Source organism: Hyperolius riggenbachi, chromosome 2 (genome assembly GCF_040937935.1).
Source record: "Hyperolius riggenbachi isolate aHypRig1 chromosome 2, aHypRig1.pri, whole genome shotgun sequence".
In the NCBI taxonomy this organism is placed as follows: domain Eukaryota; kingdom Metazoa; phylum Chordata; class Amphibia; order Anura; family Hyperoliidae; genus Hyperolius; species Hyperolius riggenbachi.
Window position 1 is genome coordinate 496374478 of NC_090647.1, and position 26777 is coordinate 496401254.

The following is a 26777-nucleotide window of genomic DNA, read 5'->3' on the forward strand; positions in this document are numbered from 1 at the left end:
GAAAACAAATTACACTTGATATTGAGACAAACTAAAATCATATTTTTTTTTTTTTTTTTTTTAGAAACAGGTGAGAAAGTAAAGGCTTATTACACTGGTCAAGAATAAAGGGAAAACCAAACCATGGGGGCAGAACAACAGATATTCACCTTCCCCCGGATGTCTGCACCCCTCAGCCCCCTCTCCAATACCCTGCTTGAATTCACCATGAGGAAGAACACCACTGTGAGGCCACCTGTGATGCCACCACCAGCAACAGGAACTAGAAGGTGGCACTGCTGATCATAGCCATTCCCCTTATTTTGACACTGTTGACAATTACAGGAAAGGGCAGGAATTGACAGTCATTTTGAAGTAGCCGACATTAGGGCTGGGAAAGAAGCAGAGATTAGAATAGGACCACCTTCCTGGAAAGGGTGCTTTCATCCTACAGCTAATCCTTTTTTTCCAATGCTTAGAGTTCTGCTTTAAGTAGGAGTCGTGAGTCTATAAATAATCTGGACATCAACAAATGCACATTCCATCTTTTAGGTGCCTTTTGTGGCTTATGAGTTACTGAATAGTAATTCCAGCAAGTTTTCCCTAATTTCTCAGCTGTTACATGTTCAAACTTCCAGTATGAGAGAGGACAGAAACCAGAGAGGACAAAGACTTTGTTGAGGACTTCAAAGTTGGAATTACAGTACTGGGGCATTGGAATTATACAGGATATTTAGGTCAGTGTAAATTGATAGTTTTAGAGCTACATATTACTATGTTGCTTGATCTTTATCAATATTTGCTTTCTGGACTCAGTGAAAGGCACGGATTTGTGGAGCGTGGTGATGGTTGGTGGTGGCTCTCTAATTATTACCCTCAAATGACTTTGGCATTGGATGCATTTTTTACTAGGGTTTTTGAGCTGCTGGTGACCTGATCTAACCTGCCAAAGCACTTTAAAGTGTACCTGAAGGGTATGAATCCCTCCAGGCTCCTTATTGTACCCAGCCTCCCCTCCGTTTTGCCGCTGTAGCCCCTCATTCGTAGCTGCAAATGGGACCAGTCGGAGTCCAGAGCATTCACAGTCTACTCTGAGGGCCCCTGTGGATCATATTCTCGCATGGCTGTGCATAGTAGTGACAGTTAAGAGCGTCCTGGGCATGCACAGTTCAGAAATATTCATAACTGCGCATGTCCAAGATGCTCCCATTAAAAGAGAAGGTACACAGATTGACAAAACATGCACCCTAGAAATCCTACTGCTGTTCCATTGAGTTATGGATCAGCCACTTTATCTTATTTTCTGCGATTCTCTTTCAAGCGGATCAGTTCCCGATTAATGGTGTGCAGTTGATGCTTTTTCCTTATTTAAAAAAAAACAAAAAAAAAAAAAAAACAGAACTGGTTGGGAGTTGGGAAACTTAACAGTGGGGTCCCGCAACTGTCAGCACGAAGCTCAATCCTTTTTTAATTTAATTAATGATCTAGTCTAGTACATAGAATACAGAGTAATGTAGCCATCATTGCAGAAGATACAACATAATTCTAAAATAAACAAAGCAGGATAGTGACATTTTACAACAGGATCTTTACAGCATGGCCATATGGGCAGAAAGATGGCAAATAAAATTGAATGTAGATAAATGAAATGTCACACGCCTTTGATGTGCCAATGGTAGAGCACCATTTGAGATAAATGGCATACAGCTTGGAACATCAGACTTGGAATGCTGGTTGATAACAAGTTAAACAACCGTATTGAATGCCAAGCAGCAGCAGCAAAAGCAAATAAAGTTCTGGGTTGCATAAAACTGGAAAACTCACAAGATGCTGAGTACTGTATACTACTACCTCTGTATAAATCATTTGTGAGGCCACATCTGGAGTGTGGGACACAGCTTTGAGCGCCACACTATTGTACATGCAGCACACAAACATTTGTGCTACCTACTGTTATGACACTGGTGAAATAGTTTGCAGAAGAGAAGGCAGCACGAATATTTGTGTGCTGTGTGTACAATATAAAATCTTACAAAGCAAAGGTAGCCACACACTTGCCGATTTTCCCGTTCGATTCCCGGCAGACTCAAGTACTCTGATTGAATCTGCCAGAAATCTATGCCTCAACATGTCAGCCCAATCAAAATTACAATTGAAATTGCCAATTGGGTGGAAAATCTTGATGCGGGGAAGGAGCTGTGGTAGATCAAAAGTCCAATAGGGTTTCACTGCATGGAGCTGCGGTTTGGTTTATTTTCAATAGATTTAATGCTGAAAATTAACTTAAAATCTATGTGCAGTGTGTGAAAGGAATAGATCCCAATCAGAAAAGAATCTATCTTTTTGACAAATTGGATGGCAATTTATTACTATGTCAAATATCCCTGCGCACTAAAATACAAAGTACAGATAGATACACAATATCAACTGTGCTAAACCATAAAACAGGTATAAGAAGTATATAAAATAGTTAAGATCAGTTGGAGTCCCCGTTCATATATATCACAATATATTCACATTCATTAATCTGTGACCAGATCGCTGGAGTTCCCAGACAGAGGTAATCTATTCACTGGTCTCTGCTCGCATGTGGGGCATTAGCTGGGCTCATCAGGAAATGATCTCCTGATAAGATGTGTCTATAACGAAACTAGTCCAGGACGGAGTCTCTGGCGGAGATTCTATGAAGTGAGAGAGGCATATGGGACGAGATTGCGCAGCAGGGATTGATACCACGGCGGTCAGACCAGGAGACCACTGGGGGGCGGGGAGAAGGGGGGGGGGGGGGAAGAGCCCACTGTAAAACTCAAAGCTCTGTGACACATCAAAGAAACTTGAGTGCAATATATGAATAAATACGATTGATTTTAAGGCAATGTTGCGCGATGATGGTTTATTATGATTATTCTAAGGTATTGTGCTGCTCAGTATATATGAGAAGATATCTGCAGGAAGACTGAGAGGGTCTGATCGAGAGGTGAGGGGAGCCCAGTTAATGCTCCACATGCGAGCAGAAACCACTGTAATAATGGTACATCCCATTTGGTGAGTATCACTGAAGGGTGTTGGTGGAGGTTTTGTAAGCCACATATGACAACGTGAGCGCTATGGAGATAAAAGTTTGAAATTAAGGCAATTTATTAATTTCTGGCTACCTTAAGGTACCCCTGACCCGGGGCCCCCAAGAAAATACACTTAACGTTCTATTACTGGCAGCACCATCCTCCCCCTTCAGTGCCCCTTGTGGCCCCCGTTCTGCCATTGATTATGGACAGGGAGGAAATGGCAGCATATCCGACCTCAGATACCACAAGCCCCGCACACAGCGCAGATCCCCTGCACACTGTGTGCAGTGACTCATATCTGGAACTAAAGCGGCACGTAGAGGGGGCAGAAATATGGACGAGCAGAAGGGAGGAAAAACTGCCACTTCTTCCCCACCCATAGAGTATGACTGAGCAGAACAGGGGCCTCAGTGGGCGCCGGGGGGGGGGGGGGGGGAGGGGGGGGGGGGCAGCACTGAAAATCTGACAGGTTTGTGCTCTTTGTAAAGTAAACCCACTTATCTGACCCTCACTGGCCTTTTTATTATTTCAAGATGAAAGTGCTGCACAAAGTCCAGCTGGAATTTTTTATCTGGACATCTCGCCAGCCTTTCAAATGGTCAGAAGTGCACACAGGCAAATTAGACGTTTCAATCATCAAATCTATCAACAAAAGTAATGGAGTTACGGTTACCTGAATTGACTGGTTTTGCAAGCTCATCAGTCTTCGTGTTTTCTTCCTGATTGGTCTGAGCAGTCCCTTCACTCTGTGGACAGGAAGCTGAGGATTCTGAAGTGTTCTCTGCTTTTTGGGCTGATAGTTCCCCATTCTGAGAGCTTTCAGAGTTTTCACTAAAGAAATAAGTAAAATACAATTGTCACATTAGAGACTGATAGGGAAAAAAACCATTACAAAACTTGACAGTAGCAGGTTCAAAACCAAGTGTTTGTCTATGAATAGAAAATGTTGGTTTAACAGCTGGACATACTTTCCTAGAGCTGTGTTTCCAGGTACCTGTAGAGCTATGAAGCAACATCAGTGTTCTGATACCCTAAGGGCGCTCTTAGTGGTCAAACGACTCATGGTATATGGATCCAATATGAAAAACTAACTATAACAAGTAACTTGTCTATGTATCTTATCTAAAGTGTAGATAGTTTACACAGAAAATTTAGCTGCAAGCAGCTTCAACAGTTTATGATTATTTATTCCTGTGATATGAGAGCAGCCATGTTCTGTTTGTCACATTACACACAGGCAAGCTGATCTGTATTTCTAGCCCTCAGCCTGTGAAAACTTCACTCCCCTCTCCTCCTCCCCTCTGCCTCTGAAATCTCTGGCTAGTAACCTTCTCCTCCTGCCCAGACTGAGCTCCCATAAGCCCTTGCTACTAAGGCTCATAGTGCCAAGGCTGGAGAAGCTGTGGGCGAGGCTTGTTTAGTTTATAGGGAATTAGAGTATTAAAACAAAAACAAAAAAATATTTGTCTTGAGGAATGCCCTATAAACTATATGAAAGGAACACAATTATACAAGGAGTAAAAGTTTATCTCGGATCCACTTTAAAGACCACCTGAAGTGAGAGACATATGGAGGCGGACATATTTTTTTAATTTTAAACAATACTGGTTGTCTGGAAAGCCTGCTGATCCTCTGTCTGTAATACTTAAATCGTAGTCCCTGAACTAGCATGAAAATCGGAAGTTTCTGACAAAAATCCAACAAGAAAAGCTAACGGATCTGAACGCAGAACTTCTTCTCTGCTCTAAAACATAAGCAACAGCATAACTTTTAAAGAAAAACATTTCTTTGTTACAGCGGATACAAATCCTGCAATAAATCTGCAGTGTGTCAACTTTCTGCTTTCATGGAGGCAGACATAGGGCCTGATTCACAAAGCGGTGATAACTCAGTTATCACGTCTAAAAGACTTTAGGCATGATAAGCTTTGCACTGCTGAGTTAGCACCGATTTGTGCTCTTTATCGCGCGCAAAGTCCCACCCGCAAAGTTTTGCGCGCGCAATCGCGCAACTCCACACGCAGCGCCCATAGGGTTTAATGGGCGCATCGCGCGCACTGCACCGTGTGCCGCGCGCGCAACACTTTGCGCGTGGAAAATTCGCGCGGGTTTCTTCTTATCATGCCTAAACTGAGTTTAGGCGTGATAAAGGGCTTTTCACTGGCGTGCAAACACTTTGCACCGCTTTGTGAATCAGGCCCATAAGGTTAACATCCTGAGTTTACAAAATAGCGGCTTTGCCAAAGCAGCCAGATGACACAGCTGAGAGATCAAAATTAGTCACAGGTGAGGGGTAATTAGAGTGGCTAAACCTTCGAAATACATACAGGGTGCATTTCTCTTCCTTCGGTCCTGTGCAAGAGTACAGGTCCACTATAAGGTGTGTGTGATTTAGACACCACTGTAGCCAAAGAGAAGAACTGCCAGGCAACTGGTATTGATTAAAAGGAAATAAATATGGCAGCCACTATATATCTCTTGCTTCAGGTTCCCTTTAAAGGGAACCTAAACTGAGAAGCATAAGGATTTTTCCTTTTATAATAATACCAGTTGCCTGACTCTCCTGCTGATCCTCTGTCTCTAATGCTTTCAGCCACAACCCCTCAGCAAGCATGCAGATCAGTTGTTCTGACTGAGGTCAGACTGGATTAGCTATATGCTTGTTTCTTTGTGTGATTCACCCGCTGCATCCAATGAGATCAGCAGGACTGAGAAGCAACTGGGTTTGTTTAAAAGGAAACACCCATATCCCTCTCAGTTAAGGTTCCCTTTAAGCAAGTCTCATGCCACAATCAAAGGAAGCACCAATGGTTTCAACAGACAATAGATTGAACTCGGCCACGGCGGATATGTATACCAGCCTTGGGCAAAAATGGAGCACCACATCAGAGTACATACAGTGGGATGCGAAAGTTTGGGCAACCTTGTTAATCGTCCTGATTTTTCTGTATAAACCATTGGTTATTACGATAAAAAATGTCAGATAAATATATCATATAGGTCTAGGAGACACACACAATGATATTTGAGAAGTGAAATGAAGTTTATTGGATTTACAGAAAGTGTACAATAATTGTTTAAATGAAATTAGGCAGGTACCGTACATAAATGTGTGCACTGTTGTCATTTTATTGATTCCAAAACCTTTAGAACGTATTATTGGAATTCAAAATTGGCTTGGCAAGCTCAGTGACCCCGACCTACATACACAGGTGAATCCAATTATGAGAAAGAGTATTTAAGGGGGGCCAATTGTAAGTGTCCCTCTTAATTTACTCTTAAGAGTAGCAACATGGGGGTCTCAAAACAACTCTCAAATGACCTGAAGACAAAGATTGTTCACCATCATGGTTTAGGGGAAGGATACAGAAAGCTGTCTCAGAGATTTCAGCTGCCTGTTTCCACCGTTAGGAACATATTGAGGAAATGGAAGACCACAGGCTAAGTTCAAGTTAAAGAAAACCTGTACTGAAAATTAAAAGTCAAAATAGCCATACACAAGTCATACTTACCTGCTGTGTAGTCTACTCCTCAATCTCTTTCTCCTCTCCTGTGTCCTGTTTGTCCACTGTGATCAATGGAATTCTCCGTCCTCCATTTTGAAAATGGCATTTAGCCCATAACAGCTTCCTGGTCAGCACACAGTTAAACTGCAATATCGCCAACTTGAGCCATAGGAAACATGGACACATCAGTTCTCCTCTCAGCTGTAACTGACAGCAACTCATATATAACTGACAGCAACTGATATATTTCAGATCTGACAAAATATTGTCAGAAGTGGAAGGGATTATTGTCATAAGAAAATGGTGAGCTTCTGAGAGGAACTGATGGCAAGATAACTATGTAATGTTCATTTGAAGTTACCTCATGTGTTTATTTTAAATAATTTTACTCAGTACAGGTTCTCTTTAAGGCTCGAAGTGGCTGCCCAAGGAAAATCTTGGATAAACAGAAGTGACGAATGATCAGAACAGTCAGAGTCAACCTACAGACCAGCACCAAAGACCTACAACAGCATCTTGCTGCAGATGGAGTCACTGTGCATCGTTCAACCATTCAGCACACTTTACACAAGGAGACGCTGTATGCAAGAGTGATGCAGAGGAAGCCTTTTCTCTGCCCACAGCACAAACAGAGCCGCTTGAGGTATGCTAAAGCACATTTGGACAAGCCAGCTTCATTTTGGAATAAGGTGCTGTGGGCTGATGAAACCAAAATTGAGTTATTTGGGCATAACAAGGAGTGTTACGCATGGAGGAAATAGTACACAGCATTCCAAGAAAAACACCTGCTACCTACAGTAAAATATGGTCCGATTCCATCATGCTGTGGAGCGGTTTGGCCAGTTCAGGGAAAGCGAATCTTGTCAAAGTTGAGGGACGCATGGATTCCACTCAGTATCAGCAGATTCTGGAGACCAAAGTCCAGGAATCGGTGACAAAGCTGAAGCTGCACCAGAGCTTTATCTTTCAACAAGACAATGACCCTAAACACTGCAAAAAATCCACTAAGGCATTCATGCAGAGCAACAAGTACAACGGCCATCTCAGTCCCCAGACCTGAATATAATTGAAAATCTGTGGTGAGAGTTAAAGAGAACCCGAGGTGGGTTTCTGCAATCAATATAGGACACAGAGGCACATTCTGCATACTATCACCAGCCTCTGTGTCCATATACTGTGCCCCCAGCCGCCCCCCATGCTCTGCTGTCCCCACTTATAAAAACCGCCACGCTAGCGACACAGATTGTCGCTAGCTGGCTGTTTACATTGATGCTGCGACTAACCGCCGCTCCCCCGCCTCCTTGCTTGTGACCCTTCTCTCCCCGCCTCCGTAAGCTTCCTCCAATCGGCTTACGGAGGCAGGGAGGGAAGGGACGGAGGTGGGGAGCCGCGATACACAGGAGGCGGAGGAGCAGTAGCATCAATTTAAACAGCCAGCTAGCGACAATCTGTGTGTCGCTAGCATGGCGGTTTTATAAGGGGGGACATCAGAGCACTGGGGGTGGCTGGGGGCACAATATAAGGACACAGAGGCTGGTGATAGTATGCAGAATGTGCCTCTGTGCCCTATATCAATTGCAGAAACCCACCTCGGGTTCTCTTTAAAGAGAGCTATCCATGCTCAGAAGCCATCAAACCTAATTGAACTAGAGATGTTTTGTAAAGAGGAATGGTCCAAAATACCTTCAACCAGAATCCAGACTGTCATTGGAACCTACAGGAAGCGTTTAGAGGCTGAAATTTTTGCAAAAGGAGGATCTACTAAATATTGATTTCATTTCTTTTTTGTGGTGCCCAAATTTATGCACCTGCCTACTTTTGTTTAAACAATTATTGCACAATTTCTGTAAATCCAATAAACTTCATTTCACTTCTCAAATATCAGTGTGTTTGTCTCCTATCCAATAAAACGCAAGTGTCCCTGCGTCTGTCCGTGTCAGTGCTTTGCGCTACTGAGCATGTCAAGCACTGACAGCCGTTGGGACAGGACGCAGGGCCAGCCGGCCGAGCAGACGTGCACGCGCGCACTGACTGGCGGTGGCGTGAAGAGACCTAGAGCCCGTTTTTAAATAGGCTTAGGTCAACTAGTATGATATATTTAACTGACATTTTTCAACGTAACAACCAACGATATATACAGGAAAATCATGACGATTAACAAGGTTGCCCAAACTTTTGCATCCCACTGTATAGGACCCAGCCAATGAACAGTCACCATGTTCGCTTTGGTTAAAGTAACTTATAAAGGGGGTATGGGACCATGGCTGACTAAAGCCTGGATTTGCAATTAAGATAATTTCCGACAGGTCCAATCTGATTTCCGATCGCTTTTCTGATCGATTTGCATAGAAGTGATCAGAAAAATCTGTTGGAAATTATTCATCGACCCATCTATTTAAAGAGAACCCGAGGTGGGTTTGAAGAATATTATCTGCATACAGAGGCTGGATCTGCCTATACAGCCCAGCCTCTGTTGCTATCCCAACCCCCCCCTAAGGTCTCCCTGCACTCTGCAATCCCTCATAAATCACAGCCATGCTGCTGACAAACAGCTTGTCAGAGCTGGCTGTGTTTATCTCTATGGTGTCAGTCTACTGCTCTCCCCGCCTCCTGCAGAACTCCAGTCCCCGCCTGCATCCCTTCCCTCCCTGCTGATTGGAGGGAAAGGATGGGGGCAGGGACCGAAGCTATGCAGGAGGCGGGGGAGCAGCTGAGACTGACACTACAGATGTAAACACAGCCTCACTGCGATTTGTGAGGGATTGCAGAGTGCAGGGAGACCTTAGTGGGGTTTGGGATAGCAACAGAGGCTGGGCTGTATAGGCAGATCCAGCCTCTGTATGCAGATAACATTCTTTAAACACACCTCGGGTTCTCTTTAATGGGAAATTGCATAGTATGTACATGGCTTAAAGTGAACCAGAGACAAATCACCCTCATGTATTTTACCATATATATCAGTGGGAACATTAGAGAAAACACCTACCCTGCTCTCTGTTTTAGTTTCAAAGGTTTTTATTATGTTAAAGAAAACCAAATCAACAGTACAGCAATTGTTCTTTTGCCCAAAATGGGACTGTGCTAAGTATAAGCAAGAAATAACATGAAAGAAAAGTAACAGGTACCATATAGGCAGTCATATCTAATACAAGGAAATGGGTTATCAAAAGCAAGTGAAAAAGAGGTCAGCATGGTTACGCCTATAGAATAATAAATACAGGATCACAGAGTAAATGTACATGAACGAAGACCTACAGTATAAGGTTTGAGGCATTCAGCCAGGGTTGCCATGTTTTAATGAAAGAGTCAAAGGTGTCATTAGTAATTACGAGCAGCCTTTCAGAAATCCTAATGTCTAGAATAATATTGTCAGCAAGCTGGATAGAAAGCATGGGTTGTAGCCATTGCATGGCAATGTGTGATCTGGCAGCCTTAGCTATATGCTGTGCCAGGCGATGATAGGGATGTCTCCATTTCAGAGGCCTATCCCCAAATAGTAGGCAAGGGTCTGGACCTAGAGAAGTTCCCAGTGCAGTGTTTATTGTTGAAGTGATTTCAGCCCAGAAAGTTTGCACCCTTGGGCAGAACCACCAAAGATATGAAATATTCCCCACCCTCCCACAGTTTCTAAAACATAAGTTAGATTTGGACGGGTCAATGCTGTGTAATTTAACTGGGGTGATATAGGCTCGGTGGAGAATCTTATTGTTGGTCTCAATATGAGAAAAATGCTGTGCAAATTTGGACAGAGGCGCCAGGCAGGTTAAAATGATCTAAAAACAACTAAAAAGGAGGAGTACAGGTGGACTTACCTCCTGAAATGATGGACAAATCGAGATTGTTCAAATCGCAAATAATTTATTTTGGCACTCCGCAACGCGTTTCGCAGGTATAACCCGCTTCATCAGGCAAGGAGTGCAAGCTCAAAAAGGTCCAATAGTGGCAATGAGCCTCTGTCAGAGGCGCATTGCCACTATTGGACCTTTTTGAGCTTGCACTCCTTGCCTGATGAAGCGGGTTATACCTGCGAAACGCGTTGCAGAGTGCCAAAATAAATTGTTATTTGCGATTTGAACAATCTCGATTGTCCATCATTTCAGGAGGTAAGTCCACCTGTACTCCTCCTTTTTAGTTGTTTTTAGATCTTTTTAACCTGCCTGGCGCCTCTGTCCAAATTTGCACAGCATATAGTCCACCTTGGGTGGAGGGGACTGTCCCCTTCTTTCTATCTACAGAGAGCGACTTCTTAAACCTGAGTGGGGTCAGGTTCTAATGCTCCCCACCTGCATTTCAAGTGGTTGCCTATGTGGTAACCCGTGTTTGTGAGTATATCCACATCTGTTAATTATTTTGCCAACAATTGTTAGACTTACTGCACTATATTGGGCTCTCGGTTTTTCTTTTTGTTTCAAGTGCCTGTCAATATGAGAAAAATAATTACTACCCTTCGTAAGGGTGGTACAACATTTAGCCCACCTTTCTGGTGTGAGGGTAACCCCAAGCTCTGATTCCCAAGCAAGCATTGGTTTTAGTTTTTGAAACTCAAGGGGTTGTGAGAGGATGGAGTATAATAGTGAAATAAGCCCACCTTCCAGTGGTGTGAGGTCACACCACGCCTCATATGATGTAGTTAGGTCCTGCTCTCTGTTTTAAAAATAAGCTAATGAAAACAACAATTGTATCTATCCTCCTCCTAAAATTGACTTTTTAAGATACTGTATTCTACAGTTTTATTTTATATTTCAATTTATTTTGCTAGGTTTTTACTGTTTTATTGTTTTTGCTTAAAGAGAACCAGAGATGAAGCACCCTCATGTATTTTATTACATTTATCAGTGGGAACATGACAGTAAACACCTACCCTGCTTTTAGTCTCATTGTTATCTGCTTAATTAGTCTATTAGCAACTGTGATAAGAATCCACCGACTATTCAGTCGAGGTTTGACCTGGAATCATTATAGCTAAATCACTCTTCTGTGGAGTCCTTTCAAGCCCAAGCCTTCCCCCTCCTGGCTTAGATCTTCTGCTTTGCATACTGAGAGCTGTTATGACTGGGAGGGGCTGCTGCTCCTGAGAGAGAAGCTCTGTGGCTGTAATATGATCCCTGTGTGCACTAGATTCTCATAGGAATGAAACTGCAGTTATTATCAGTGACACTTCCTACAGGCAGATCATACCAAAATGAAAGCACATAGATGAAAGGCTGCATTTAGCCTAGATAGCAGCCTAGTCTCATATAGCCAAGACAGCACATCCAGAACAACTCATATAACCCGGAAGGAGAAGGGATATGAGCCGGCGACCATATTTGATTTTTCCTGGAGCAATAATGGATAAAAAACACTAAAAAAGGCACACCAGAGCGGCAAAATTATCAGGTAGAGCATTTATTCTTTACAAGCTATCAACTGATATGTTTATTTTGTGTGAAACGTTCATCTCTGGTTCCCTTTAATGACACATACATTGAAGTATGCCAGAGCTAAAATCTATGAACTATTGACTCTATCTCTTCCCTGCCCTCAGAAGCCATTTTCTGCTAGGAAAGTGTATTTTAGGCCCAGTGCACACCGAGCGGCTCCGCCGGCCCGCATCCGCCTGAAAATCCGCTTGGCTACTGTATTGCAATGGGCTGGTGCACACCGGCGGTTTGAGGTTTTTAGCAAACCGCAAACGTGCCTGCTGCTGCACGTTTGGGGTTTGCTAAAAACCACAAACCGCAGGTGTGCACCGGCCCATTGAAATACAATAGCCAAGTGGATTTACAAGCGGATGCGGCCGGAGCATCGCATCCAAATCCGCTCAGTGTGCACTGGGCCAAATCTCTGCAATCCGCACCAAAAACCGCTAGCGGTTTCTGGATCTGCTAGCGGTTTTGGTGTGCACTGGGCCATAGTTGTAATTTCTTATCAGTGAGGGTCACACTGTAGTCTAACCCAGTTCTGACTCAGACAGGAACTGCCACTTACATACCTGATGTTTAACTCTTTCAGACAAAGAAAGAAAAAAGAACACAGCATACTTATGTGTGCTAGGCACTGTGCATACAAATGTCTATCTCATCATGTCACATCGGGTATCCTTTCAAGAGACTCTGAAGTCTTCCTATAATGAGGTTTTTAGTTTAAAAACCTCATTAACATTATAGTCCGACCTAAAACCACTGAGAGGGGCGGGGGAGAGGCGGAGATACGCGCTAATTGACGCGCACAGAGGCGGCAGCAAAATCCACGACCAAGAAAGTCATGGATTTTGCCTGCCCTGTACCCCCATGAGTTTGGGGTGATCAGGGGGTTTTCAGCCGTTAATTAGGTTTTTAAAATAAAAACCTCATTTTAGGGAGACTTCAGAGTCTTTTTAAAGGAAATAAAGTCTCTTTCACATAGGTAGACATTAGCAGAAACCTCTCCCCATTATTCACCTCCTAGCCACATTAAAGGGGAAGGATACGGATTTTTCCTTTTAAAATAATACCTGTTGCCTGACTCTCCTGCTGATCCTGTGCCTCTAATACTTATAGCCACAGCCACTCAACAAGCATGCAGATCAGGTGCGTGGGGGGAAATACAACTAATTGCGTACCTCTTGGTCACCTTAAAGAGAACCCGAGGTGGGTTCTAAGAATTCAATTAGCATACAGAGGCTGGGTCTGCATATAATATACTGTTTCCCCCCAGGCCCCCTCTGCACTCTGCTATGCCCCCATAAATCAATCGCCGTGCTGGCGACACCATCCAGCTGTTTACATGTGAAGTGTCAGCCTCTGCCGCACCCCCGCCTCCTCCATAGCGCCGGTCCCCGCCCGCATCCCTTCCCTCCCCGCTGATTGGAGGGAAGGGATGCAGGCGGGGACTGGCACTATGGAGGAGGCGGGGAAGCAGCAGAGACTTACGCTTCACACGTAAACAGCCGGCTGCATGTCCCCAGCACGGCGATTGAATTATGGGGGCACAGCAGAGCGCAGGGGGAGCCAGTATAGCGACATAGGCTGGGCATTATATGCAGACCCAACCTCTGTATGCTAATTAGATTCTTAGAACCCACCTCGGGTTCTCTTTAAAAAAAACACCAAGAGATAACTATATGGTATTTAGAAGCCATTTACAACCCTATTCTACCGCATGGTAACTGTGAGACAAGCCAACGACCTCTTGTATGAACTGTGTCCAATTATACGAGGGTTGAATGAAAAGTAATGCCTCCACCTCCATAACTTGGGTTTGGATGGGAATATTTTAATAAATCAAACAGAAATAATCCTTAGAATGTGATCTTTAATATTCAATATTTACTTTTCCACATAATCGCCAGACAATTGGATACATTTCTGCCAACGATGAACAAGTTTCCTGAAGCCGTCACGAAAGAAGTCGACACTGTTTCTGCAACCAGCTTCTAACAGTTCTCTCAACTTCTTCATCGGAAGCGTAATGATGTCCCCGAAGACTTTCTTTCATTATCGGGAACAGATGGAAGTCAGACGGCGCCAAATCTGGACTGTATGGAGGATGCCGTACGGTGGTGAGGTTCAGTCTCTGCAGTTCTGCTGTGGTGGCATTTGATGTGTGTGGTCTGGCATTGTCATTGCCTGGGTACCCATCGTGCACAGATCTTCCTATAGCCAAGCAAAGCAATAATGTGACCCACACGTTCTTGTGAAATGCCTATTATGCTTGCAATTTCCCTCTGAGTGATACGGTGATCGTCCTGAATCAGTCTGTCCACATTTTGCCTGTAATACTGTGTGGTTGCTGTCACAGGACGTCCAACTCTTTCTTTGTCCCGCAAGTCAGATATTCTCACCTCAACATCTTTAAATTTACTGGCCGGACGCACAGTACTCACATCAGCACAACCACCATACACAGCTTTCATTCTCTGGTGAATCTCCTTTGGGGTGATACCTTCTGCTGTCAGGAATTCAATAACAGCATGTTGCTTAAAGCGGATTATAACCCTGCATTTCAACTTTGCTCTAAAATATTATTTACAGCATATTATATGCAAAAAGCATTTTTGTTTTACTAGACCAGCATTGGAAGGGTTAAACCAGGGCTGTGGAGTCGGTCCAAAAATCCACCGACTCAGACTCCTCAGTTTAGGATTCCACCGACTCCGACTCCTCTAATTTGCATATTACAATTTTGTTGATTAAAAGTATGTAACATGAAATACGAATGTTCCTGGCTGTGGGAGCGGCATGCGGCCGGACAGCGCTGACTGGCTGAATTACCAGGACTCATAGCAGAAGATCCGGGTGGTGGAGGACAGCGAGGCACTGATTAGCCTGAAGGGGGCTGGAGGAAGCCCCAGGTATGTATAAAACTTTACTTTTCATCCGTCTCCGTTACCCTTTAATTTGTAGTCACCAAACCAAATTTTAACAACATATCAAATTATTTGATTTCATCAGCAAAGGGAGTGCATACATTTGCATAAACCAGCATCAATGCAGAATTATTTCCATCTCAGTGACCATCTCTAGTGACACAGCTACACATCAGGCTTTATTCTTACAGCATAGATGTTATTTAGTATATATAAGAGATTCCTGTGTACACATCATATATACAGTCACAATCAGATCTGTATATCTGACCTTAAAAATATGGGGACTGCTTTATTGAAGCAGCACAAGTAAGTAATTTTGATTGGTTTATTTCATTTTTGTGGACTAAGCACAGCTATTACTGTATATATACATTATTTTTAATGACTATTATCTGAGAAATAGAACATTTTATCATATTTTCTATTTTAAATTACAGTTACAAATTCATTAGGAGTCGGAGTCGGTGCATTTTTTCCCGACTCCGACTCCAGGCACCCAAAATTGCCCGACTCCACGACTCCGACTCCACAGCCCTGGGTTAAACACAGAGGTTTAAAGGTCCGTGGAGAGAGATGCAGAAGTTCAGATAGATACATTCTATTTAGTTATATGTATCTATTGATAAATGTTACACACTCTTTGGCTGTCCTCCAAGCTCCTTCTCAGTCAGAGAGATGAGTCACATTCAACACTTAGATACATTTATGTAAACAAAATGTATCTATTTCAGCTTCGGATGCGTCTGCAGAAATCTCCAGGAACTTTAAAGCCCTGTGTAACCCTTCCAATGCTGGTCTAGTAAAAAAAAAAAATGCTGGTTGCATATAATATACTGTAAATAATGTTTTAGAGCAAAGTTGAAATGCAGGGTTATATTCCGCTTTAAAGAGGAACTCCAGTGAAAATAATGTAGTAAAAAAAAGTGCTTCATTTTTTACCATAATTATGTATAAATTATTTAGTCAGTGTTTGCTCATTGTAAAATCTTTCCTCTCCCCGATTTACATTCTGACATTTATTATATGGTGACATTTTTACTGTGGGCAGGTTATGTAGCTGCTCCTAGCTGTTTTGGCTGTTAGAGACAGCTGTAAACAGCTAATTCCTGTCTGTGAACATTGTTACATTGTGGCAGTTTGCCCAGAGTACCGCGGTACTCAGAGCTTCTTGTGGGAGGGGTTTCAGCACAAAATCAGTCATACAGCGCCCCCTGATGGTCTGTTTGTGAAAATCATATTTCTCATGTAAAAGGGGGTATCAGCTACTGACTGGGATAAAGTTCAATTCTAGGTTGGAGTTTCTCTTTAAAATCGCATTGACTGACCTTCTGCGCAGGGTTCCATACTTTGCACTGCAACAACACAACCGTCCAACGCTAAGGTTTCCTACCAACCGGAACTGTAGAGGAGAGTCTACGGAACAATCTAGTACTTGCCACAAACCAGTGCTGCCAACTGTTGACGAGTTATGGAGGTGGAGGCATTACTTTTCATTCAACCCTCGTATAATAAGATTTCTATAGCATTCGTTTTCTAAGAGGTTAACAGTTATCAAACAGTATAACCACTTGAAAAGGGATGCATGTGAAAGATGCAGAAGGAGCCCACAAACGACTAATGCTGGTTGGCTTCAAGAAATTCTGTAACCAGCTGGGAAACCTGCCCATTTCATTGGTTTGGCTATAAGGGCCCAGCTTTTGAATGTCACTGAAGTCAAAAGGGGCGAGGTGTGTCTGAAGGGTTACTTAAAGGATACCCAAACTGACATGCTACATAATGAGATAGACGTGTATGTACAGTGTCTAGCACACAAATAACTATGCTGCGTTCCTTTTTTTCTTTCTCTGCCTGAAAGAGTTAAATATCAGGTATGCAAGTGGCTGACTCAGTCCTGACTCAGACAGGAAGTGACTTCAGTGTGACCCTCACTGATAATAAATTCCACCTTTTTTCCCTATTTTTTGCTCTCAGAAGCCATTTTCTGCTAGGAAAGTGTTTTATAGTTGGAATTTCTTATCAGTGAGGGTCACACTGTAGTCACTTCCTGTCTGAGTCAGGACTGAGGCAGCCACTTGCATACCTGATATTTAACTCTTTCAGGCAGAGAAAGAAAAAAGGAACACAGCATAGTTATTTGTGTGCTAGGCCCTGTACATACACATGTCTATCTCATCATGTCACATGTCAGTTCGGGTATCCTTTAAAGAGAAACCATGAACAAGAATTGAACTTCATCCCAATCAGTAGCTGATACCCCCTTTTACATGAGAAATCTTTACCTTTTCTGAAACGGATCATCAGGGGGCACTGTATGGCGATTATGGTGAAATTCCTCTCACAGGAAACTGAGGACCATGGTCCTGGCAGTTTCCTGTCTATGAACCTCATTGCATTGTGGGAAATAGCTTTTTACAGCGGTTTCAAACTGCCAAAAAAGCAAGCCGCATCTCCTTCCACTGACATCACCTGCCAGCAGTAAAAATGTCACCATGTGGTAAATGTCAGAATGTAAATCAGGGAGAAGAAAGATTTTACACTGGGCAAGCACTGACTAAGTCATTTATACATAATTATTGTAAAAACGAAGCATTTTTTTTATTACATTATTTACACTGGAGTTCCTCCGAGGCAAGAATAAAAAAAACACAGTTTAACTTACCTGGTGACCAGGAGTCTCTTGCATCCCCTGGCGCCCTGTGCCTATGAAGGCCGTCCGAGTCCCTCCGGCCAGCAGCGGCAACTGCCGCAAAGCTGACCGGTCGCCGCCAATCAGCAGCTACTGCGCTTGCACAGCCCTGTGCTGCGCGCACCGGCTGCCATCTGCGCAGTGAGGAGGCACGTGGCCAGCCAGCTTTGTGGGGGTCGAAAGATGGACTTGGACGGACGTTGTGGGCACAGGGTGACTCCAGGGGGCTGTAGGAAGCCCCAGGTAAGTTAAAAATGATTTTTTATCTTAAGATTTCCTTTAGAGGGGAAATTTAACCCAGGATTGAACTTCTTTCCAATCAGTCGCTGACACCCTCTTTCCCACGAGAAATCTTTACCTTTTCTCGAATAGATCATTAACCTCCTGGGGGATACAATATCATCGCCAGGGGGCGGCGCAGGACATTTTTTTAAAATTATTTTTTTTTTATCATGTAGCTAGCCTAGCACTAGCTACATGATAGCCGCCTCCGCCTCCCCCCACCCCCTCCGATCGCCTCCGGCAATCAAAGCAAACAGGAAATCACATTCAGAACGGGATTTCCCGTTTGGCTTCCCCCGTCGCCATGGCGACGATCGGGATGACGTCATCGACGTCAGAGGGAGTCCCGATCCACCCCTCAGAGCTGCCTGGCACTGATTGGCCAGGCTGCGCACGGGGTCTTGGGGGGGGGGCGGCACGGCGGGTAGCGGCGAATCAGCGCGGAGCGGCGGCGATCGGTATATACACGCAGCTAGCAAAGTGCTAGCTGCGTGCAACAACAACAAAAATTATGCAAATCCTCTGTGGCGGCTTACCCCGAGCTCAGAGGGTTAAGGAAGTCTTTATGGCTCGTATTGGGGTGAAACCTCTTCTACAGCATGATGTCATGACCATGGTCCTGAAAGATTGATGTCTGTGATCCTTGTTGCATTGAGGGAAAGAAGAACTGTTTTTTTTTTCAACTGCCAAGCAGTTGTACTCCTGTGCACAGAACTCTCAGTAATGAACATTCTGTACAGATCACGTGGCGGAACTAAAGATGTCACCACCAGTGATAAATGTCAGAATTTAAATCAGGGAGAGAAAAGAATTTACAAAGGGCAACCACTGACTAAATCTATAAATTAATATTGTAAAAAAATAAGCAATTTTATTAATGATGTTATTTTCACTATAGTCCCTCTTTAAAGAGAAACTATTAGCTATAAAATGCCCCCCCCCCCCCCCCAGAAAAAAACTCCATGTAAATAAATACTTGCTTTAATCACATAACAGGTGTATTGTAGCACCCACGTTTGGATTTCTGCGATTTGTGTATTGTAAAATTATTGTATTGTAATACCATTATTCTGTGAGTCTGTGTGCGCTGCCTTTATCCTTCCCCAACGTTCAGTGCAGGGAAGAGAGAGAATGTGGCGGGCGGCAGAAGGGGGTGCAGACATACCACTGGAGGAGGGGGGCAGAGGACAGTGACAAGAGATATCCTCTGGCCCCCCCTCCCTGCACTCTAACAGCGGCTGCAGAGACAAAGAGAAGGGGAGACCAAGGCGGCAAATCAAAGAGGAGGGAAGTGAGTGACAGAGGCATCAGCCAATCAGGCCGATTCAGCATGCCTGTCACTTCTCTTCTGCGTCTGCATACGGTCTTAGTGCCTGGGGGCATGGGGAGAGAAACTCCACATGAAAAAAAATTAAGAATGATTTAAAACTTTTGAATTGCCTGGTAAGCATCCTTTCTACTAATATATCAGCCTGCAATAGAAAAGTTACTGTGTATTTTACACTTAACAGTTACTCTTTAAAGGAGTCATCAGGGGGAATAGAAGGAAAATAAGTGCTACTTATCCGGGGCTTTATCCAGCCCCAAGCTCCCAGCATGTCCCTCGCTGCAGCTCTGCGGTGAGCCGTTCTCCTGTGAAGCTTCCCGGTCCCCGGCGATGACGTCAGGTCTGCGTGAGCGGCGCTGACAATCACCGCCAGGTGGACCGGAGAATACTGCACAGGCGCAGAACTACTAAATACAATATAGCATGGACTCAAAATGAGGGTGGAGGATTTAAATAGGGTAGTGGACAGCCAGGAACCATTTTAAAACAAAAAGCTTATAAAGCTACAGTCCTATACCTACAAATCACAAAACAATCATCAATTCAAATGAGTGCTGTGAGAGCAAGTCAGTTACTTTTTACACACCAGCCAATAAAACATTTTTGTTTTTATACAAACATTAAAATGGTCATATAGAACAGCAAAAAGGAACATACAAATACACACAATTTTACCCAAAAGAGAGAGACCAAACCCATCCACTAAAAATTAAAAAGCAAAGAACTGCCAATCAAAAGAGTTCATAAATAGCAGAGCCCCCCAACCCTGTCCTCAAGGCCCACAAACAGTACATGTTTTGCAGGAAACCACAAACATGCACAGGTGAGGTAATTAGTGTCTCAGCAGAGCTGATTAACTACCTCTGTGGATTTCCACAAAACATGCACTGTTGGTGGTACTTGAGGACAGGGTTGGGGAACACTGAGGCCTGGTGCACACCGAGCGGTTTTGGAAGCGTTCCGCAAACCGCTTCCGTCTGTGAAAATGCTTGGCCAATGTATTTCAATGGAATGGTGCACACCAGAGGTTTGAGGTTTTTAGCAAACCGCAAATGTGGGTACTGCAGGACTTTTGCGATTTGCAGATGCGTTTCTGCCTCAATGTAAAGTATAGGAAAAGCTCAAACTGCTCTGACAAACGCTAGATCAGAGCTGTTTTCCAGACGTTTTTGTTACATTAGCTGTTCAGTAACAGCTTCACTGTAACAATATTTGTAATCTGCTACACAAAAACACTCCAAAAACCGCTAGGCATGTTTAGAAAACCTCTCTAAACATGCCTAGAATGGATCAGAAATCTGCTTCAAAAACCTCTAGCGTTTTGCTGATCTGCTAGAGGTTTTTGGTGTGCACTGGGCCTAATATATGGAATGAGACAAACGGAAAGGTGGCCATACCTCTAGCAATTTGGCTGTACAATCAACAATGATCATTTTATTGAATCGGGAATGTTCCAGTATGCCCGACTGAAAAAAATTGTCTGATATGTGTTCATGCAGGATAACAGATATTAGTCAATCGAGCAGGAATTGGCTACTGTTCACATATCATTCAATCAACACTGAATCAATTCAGTTTTCAGCGCATGGAGGCACAACATGGGTCAGATCGGTTAGTGAAGGTTAGTCGCAAAGGATATCGCTTGTAGTGTGTGGACCACTAGTCGACTTTCAATCAACCACACTGAAGTTGATCACCCAATAATGTCAATCGCTAAGTTGATTGAGGCAAAATTGCTAAATGTATGGCAACTGAAATCTAACCTTTTACATACCCTGGGGCTTCTTCTAGCCCCTTGGAGTCCATGACAGTATTCTTTCCACATGCTTTTTAGCCTGGTGCTCCACACAGCTAATTTTGGTAAGCACCCGGCAGTTATCGGCTCATCACCTCATCCTCTTCCCATGCCGTAAGCAGAGTTGCAACAGCCCTGCATTCCTCCCACGTAGCTCAACCGGCTACTTTTCATACCACCCAAGTGGAAAAAATTTCTGGAGAGAACATTGTGTGAGGTCCTCTGGGTCTCTTCTGCTCTCCCGCTGGTGGCTCTGTTACATGTACGACTCAAATGTGGGTTGCAGAGACTTACGGGAGTTGTAACAGGAGCACAATCAAGATGGGCTTGCAGACTGAGTCACACATGCGCAGTTGCTGCGACCCGCGTTCGGGTTGTGCATGAAACCGGAGCCACCAGAGGGAGAATGGATGAGACTCAAGGGACACCGAGGGACCTTGGAATACAAAGGGCTGGAAGCAGCCCCAGGTAAGTAAAAGGCTATAGATTTCACTTCAATACAGGTTCCCTTTAAGTCATCCACTAGAGCCATAGGGGTCTGCAGTGCCCAAAAGTCAAAGCATATGTTATATAAACTCAAGGAGTTCACAAGTGCAAAGATAATCTTCACAATATAATTATAGCAGCCTGTATAACTGACAAGATATCAAATTTGAGGTGATAGCCTCACACAGATAACTGAGGTAATATACGAGGGCCCAGTTTGCTTTTATTCGCCACACAAGATTTCTGTGTACTGCAATTTAACTTGCGCCTGTCAGAATAACCCCTACCCTACCTGCACAGCTTGCCACATGGCTGTAGAAAGCCACTACCTGTGTGTTCAGCAGCATTAACAGAAAGGATAGTGATGCATCTCTGGAGCACTAACCTCCTGAATTGTTACATGAGGGATTGAGTCCCGATCCACGGTAGTAGATGTCCTTGTTGTGCGTATGTATGCACCAGAATACTTCACTGACAAACCATTCGCACAGCTAGTGTCTGTGTTATCTAAATAGTGTTGTTGAAACAAATGCTATGAAATGCTATAAAAGCACACTATGATATGAGCAGCTACACTAGGTTATTTGCCAATTGTAAGGGTATGACAAGACCTTATTAAAAATAGAAATAACTTGACATCCCAGAGACTGTATGAAACTGCTTTGAATCTATTCCTAAAAGGTTGAATATCGGTGCTGCCTGCCACATAAATCGGATGTTTTCCCATATAACAGATTTGTCTATGTCCCCAGCTGGACAGTAAGCACAGATATGCAGATAACAGTTTTAGACAAGACAGATTATTATATTCTCAGCAGTATGTCTATTCTATTTTTAACCATGACAAAAGATGTTTTAATTATTGATGGTGGTAACCCAATACGAATGGAAAGAGATCTATAATATCATTGTAATTTGGTGCTGAACAGAAGAAAGTGATACTTAAAGCTCGACTCCAGGGAAAAGAAAAAGGGTTTAGCTCTGAGCAGTGTGGGAAGGACTAGAAATGTATTTTTGGTTCATACTGCTGTCGGTATTCCCACCTGGCAGAGACTCCCTCACCTGACAGGAATTAAATAAATCACTCCAATAGAGTCAGATATGGAAAGTAAATGACACCTTTTTAGGGCCCCATTCCACTAAGTGTGAAATCACACACTCAATGGAGGATCCAGGTGTGCTGGTAAGACTGAGGGAGTGATCAGCCTGAAGGGGACTAGAGGAAGCCCCAGGTATGTAATATTTTATCATTTCAGGTACACTTTAATCACCTTCAGGACCATAGGTTTAAAACCCCCTAGTGACCAAGCTATTTTTTACAATTTAGCACTAGAGATGGCTCGAACCTCCGATTTTAGGTTCGCGAACTTCGAACGCGGACTTCCGCAAAAGTTCGGGTTCGCGCGAACTTCGTGAACCGCAATAGACTTCAATGGGGAGGCAAACTTTGAAAACTAGAAACATTTATGCTGGCCACAAAAGTGATGGAAAAGATGTTTTAAGGGCGCTAACACCTGGAGGGGGGCATGGCGGAGGGATACACGCCAAAAGTCCCGGGGTAAAAAAAAAAAATCTGGATTTGACGCACAGCAGCGTTTTAAGGGCAGAAATCACACTGCATGCTAAATTGGAGGCCTAAAGTGCTTTAAAACATCTTGCATATGTATACATCAATCAGGGAGTGTAATTAGTGTACTGCTCCACACTGACACACCAAACTCACTGTGTAACGCACCGCACACAGCTGTTTGTGTAGTGACGGCCGTGCTGGACTGGTGCGCACCATGGCCATGCAGGCGATGGCGGTTTTCAAGCCCATATGGTAGCCGGGCTGAGGTAGCTCAATGGCAAAACAACAGTGACAGTGTCCAGCTGATCGAATTTGGTCTGTCCACAATGAAGCAACGACCTAATATAGCTGGCGGTCATTGCTTCATTGTGATGCTGTGGCAAGGTAACGATCACGAAGGGGAATTGACACATGTACATGCCTTTTGTTTTGTTGTTGCAGCCGCAGTTCAGCCAGAAAAATTAGGCAGGCATGTACACGCAGCAGAAAAATTATTATAGCAGCGGTCTTAAAAATTCAGGAATCCACCTGGAGTCCTGGACCCTGTTGGTGGTGGCGGAGAAGGCAGTCAAGCGGCCTGCGGGCAGAGGTGCTGTGTGGGACTGAGGACCGACTTAGTCTTGGAGCAGGCAGTCACACGACGTGCAGGCAGAGATGCTGTGTGTGCGGACTGACTTGGTCTTCGGGCGGGCAGTGGCCCTCCGGGATCCATGCCTCATTCATTTTGATAAAGGTGAGGTACTGAACACTTTTGTGACTTAGGCGACTTCTCTTCTCAGTGACAATGCCTCCAGCTGCACTGAAGGTACTTTCTGAAAGGACACTTGAGGCAGGGCAAGACAGAAGTTGGATGGCAAATTGTGACAGCTCTGGCCACAGGTCAAGCCTGCGCACCCAGTACTCCAGGGATTCATCGCTGTTGTCTACATCCGCAGTTAAGGCCAGGTAGTCGGCTACCTGCCGGTGGAGGGTGGATCCGGAAGGGCTAAGGCGAGGCATTGGACTAAAGAATGTCCGCATGTCCGACATCACCAGGATATCACTGGAACGTCCTGTCCTTGCCTGTACGCAGTACAGTGCTGCTGTAATTTGCTGTACATGGTAAATAGACAGCGGTTTCGCCGTCTAACAGTGAGATCACCGATGGCAGACTGCTGACGAAGCGGAGCTCCGTCATTCAAGCGGGGATGTGAGAGCACTGGCATGCATGATCCCCTGCTAAACTCCGCCCCAGGACTAAGAGGCAAAAGCACACCGAGGCTAAACTTGGGTGAAATATCAAATACTTACCTAAGGAATGGAAAGCCACTGGATCCTCCAGAGATGTCCCACGCTGTCCTCCGCCACTGGCTGGGACCCTGTGGAAAACTGGGGCTGCGTTCTTCTTACAGCACAAGCACGGCCATGCTGTGGCCATTCCTGCTCAGTGCCGAACGGCTCTTGCTTACTGTGCAAGCGTGGCTGTACCTGCGTCTCAAGAGTAAGGTGGCCATTATGTTTATTCAAACAAGCCCTTGTCAGAATTCTTTGGAAGGGTCAGAATTCTTTAGAGGGGACACACTCAACAACGGGTGACTGGAGGAGGGCGCGGGAAGCCTCTATGGTATCCAGAGGCTTCCCTCTTTTAAGTATGTGTTTTTGTACCAGAGGTTCACCTCGAATACACTTTAAGACAGAATGCTGTCAAATAACAACCCATTAAGTTTTTACTACCGCAACATTAAAATGTCTGCGAAACAGTCAGGTGTAGATTTTTATTAGAAAAATATGATTTACAATTATAATACAAATAAATAAATAAAATAGTTTGATCAATTAATCATACCAACTGTAACAAAAAACAAGATCAAGGAAACAAGAAAAACAAAAAAAAAAACAATCAATTCTGCATATATATGCGCAAACAAAAGCAGGACTTCTATGTCCAAAAACAACAAAATCAACATAACATTACAATACAATATTAATCTGTTATGAAAACCCGAGCAGAAGAATGCTCAAACATACCACCGATTCAAACAACGAGACATGACTAAACAACACAGACCCAACACCTGAACGTATGCAACAAATAATAACCAACACCACACAATACCTGACATCACCTGACAACAATCATACAAAATAAATGCACCACCAACACTTACAATCAAACTACCACATTCAGGAAAAGGGCAAGTGTACACATACGACGATACATAATCAAAAACCTGCACAAGACAAAAAAAAAAAAAAAAAAACAGTCAGGTGTAAAGTCCTCATTTGTGGCAGTGTGCCAGTACACATTACTGGCGGTTTAAGGCATCAAGTGTCATTCCATCTAGGTAAACAGGGCATGCCCCATGCAAGGAACGCTGTGCATGAAATCATCAACAACAGGATACAAAAAAAAATCTTTCAAAAGACTGGATAAACGCGTGCAAAATGCAGCATGTACTTTCAAGGGTTTTTAAAATCCTCTGAAGCCTTAATCCACTGCTTATATGGTGTTATATTCAGCTGAATAGACTGAAAAAAATACACCTCTATCTACTTCAAGTCAACATAACTGCAGCTGTTCTACATGAGAGAAACGCTAAATAAAACTCAACAGGAATTAGAGACCAATTTTCTCTTAGTGAGGAAGAGATTTCCTTCACGACTCCACAAGGCAGTCAGATGAATTCCACCAGCCAAAGCCCTACCACACTCTCTCAAGTACACCTGCCACCTCCCACAGTGATGACAGCTATAAATTCCATGACCAGCACACTGCAGCAAAGATAAGGCTGCCTGATGCTCAGGCCAATGGCTGAGCCCTGTGGTGATATATTGAGAAAGGGATTGCAGCTTTATTCTTAACATAAAGTAGACCTCAAAACAGCTTAGTTTTATTGCAGGGTGTATCTTAGGCAGATGGATAATGCACTGGTTAAAGACACCACTTTGACATAAGAGAAAAGGTAACTAGTCAGCAAGGAGTCCTTGGACAAGACTCCAGAATGCTCTAGAGTGCCCTTTTTGTGCCCTTAGTGGCTGCAGGTCTCAAGCACTTTGAGTCTGACTGGAAAAAAGCGCTATACAAATGTATATCTAAGGGGGAAGCTTCTTGATCCCTCAGAAGCTTCACACAACATTGTGCAGGCCAGAGCCACTGCATGGGACCCTTCTTAAAGCGGAACTGAAATACTGATTTCATTAATAAAAATAAACATACCAGCAGCTTCTATTTTTTAAGCTGAACATGTCCAATTAATTAGCGCCGCTCCCTGCATTTTAAATTTTTTCTTCTTCTCCGGGATTCAGGCAAGACGGCCACAGTGCCTGGTCACTTCCGGGTCATCGCGCATCATTAGTACGCGTTCACTTGTGGCTGATATCGTGCACGAGAGGACTCCAGCACTGCACGTGCTCAACTTGTCCTCTCGTGCGCTCTGAGCAGCAGAGATTGTGAGTAAAAAGTGCATTGGGCAAGTTAAAAATAGATTATAATTCATAAACCCCCATTCACCCATTTACTGCTCGTTCTTGTGAAACAGTGCAGAGGAACGAGCATGGAGTGGCCGTGGTGGGGCGGAGACCTGGCCTGAGGGAAGGAAAACAGGTCATGCAGGGCGAAGAGCACAGGCTCTTCTGCCCGATTTAGCAAAGAGTTATAAGTCGATAATTTTACCGGCAGAAATTTGGGACCTGGAGAGCAAGGAAATAGCTACATAGAATGCGCAGAGGTACGTGAGCCTTAAAGGTACATACCCATATTATGAAATTGTA

At 43.9% G+C, this 26777-nt stretch overlaps 1 protein-coding gene across 6 annotated transcripts in view; it reads right to left on the reverse strand.

Moving 5' to 3' along the window:
* The window catches only part of SON (SON DNA and RNA binding protein), a 123755-nt gene that overhangs the window by 87760 nt on the left and 9218 nt on the right, over positions 1 to 26777 (reverse strand). For all 6 annotated transcript variants that reach the window (XR_011026511.1, XR_011026513.1, XR_011026512.1 and 3 more), the window contains exon 2: positions 3718 to 3875. Coding sequence is in view for 2 of the 6 variants with exons in the window: in XM_068270435.1 (XP_068126536.1) it covers positions 3718 to 3875 (158 nt within the window). In the remaining 4 variants the exon portion in view is untranslated. The remainder of the gene's footprint in view (positions 1 to 3717; positions 3876 to 26777) is intronic.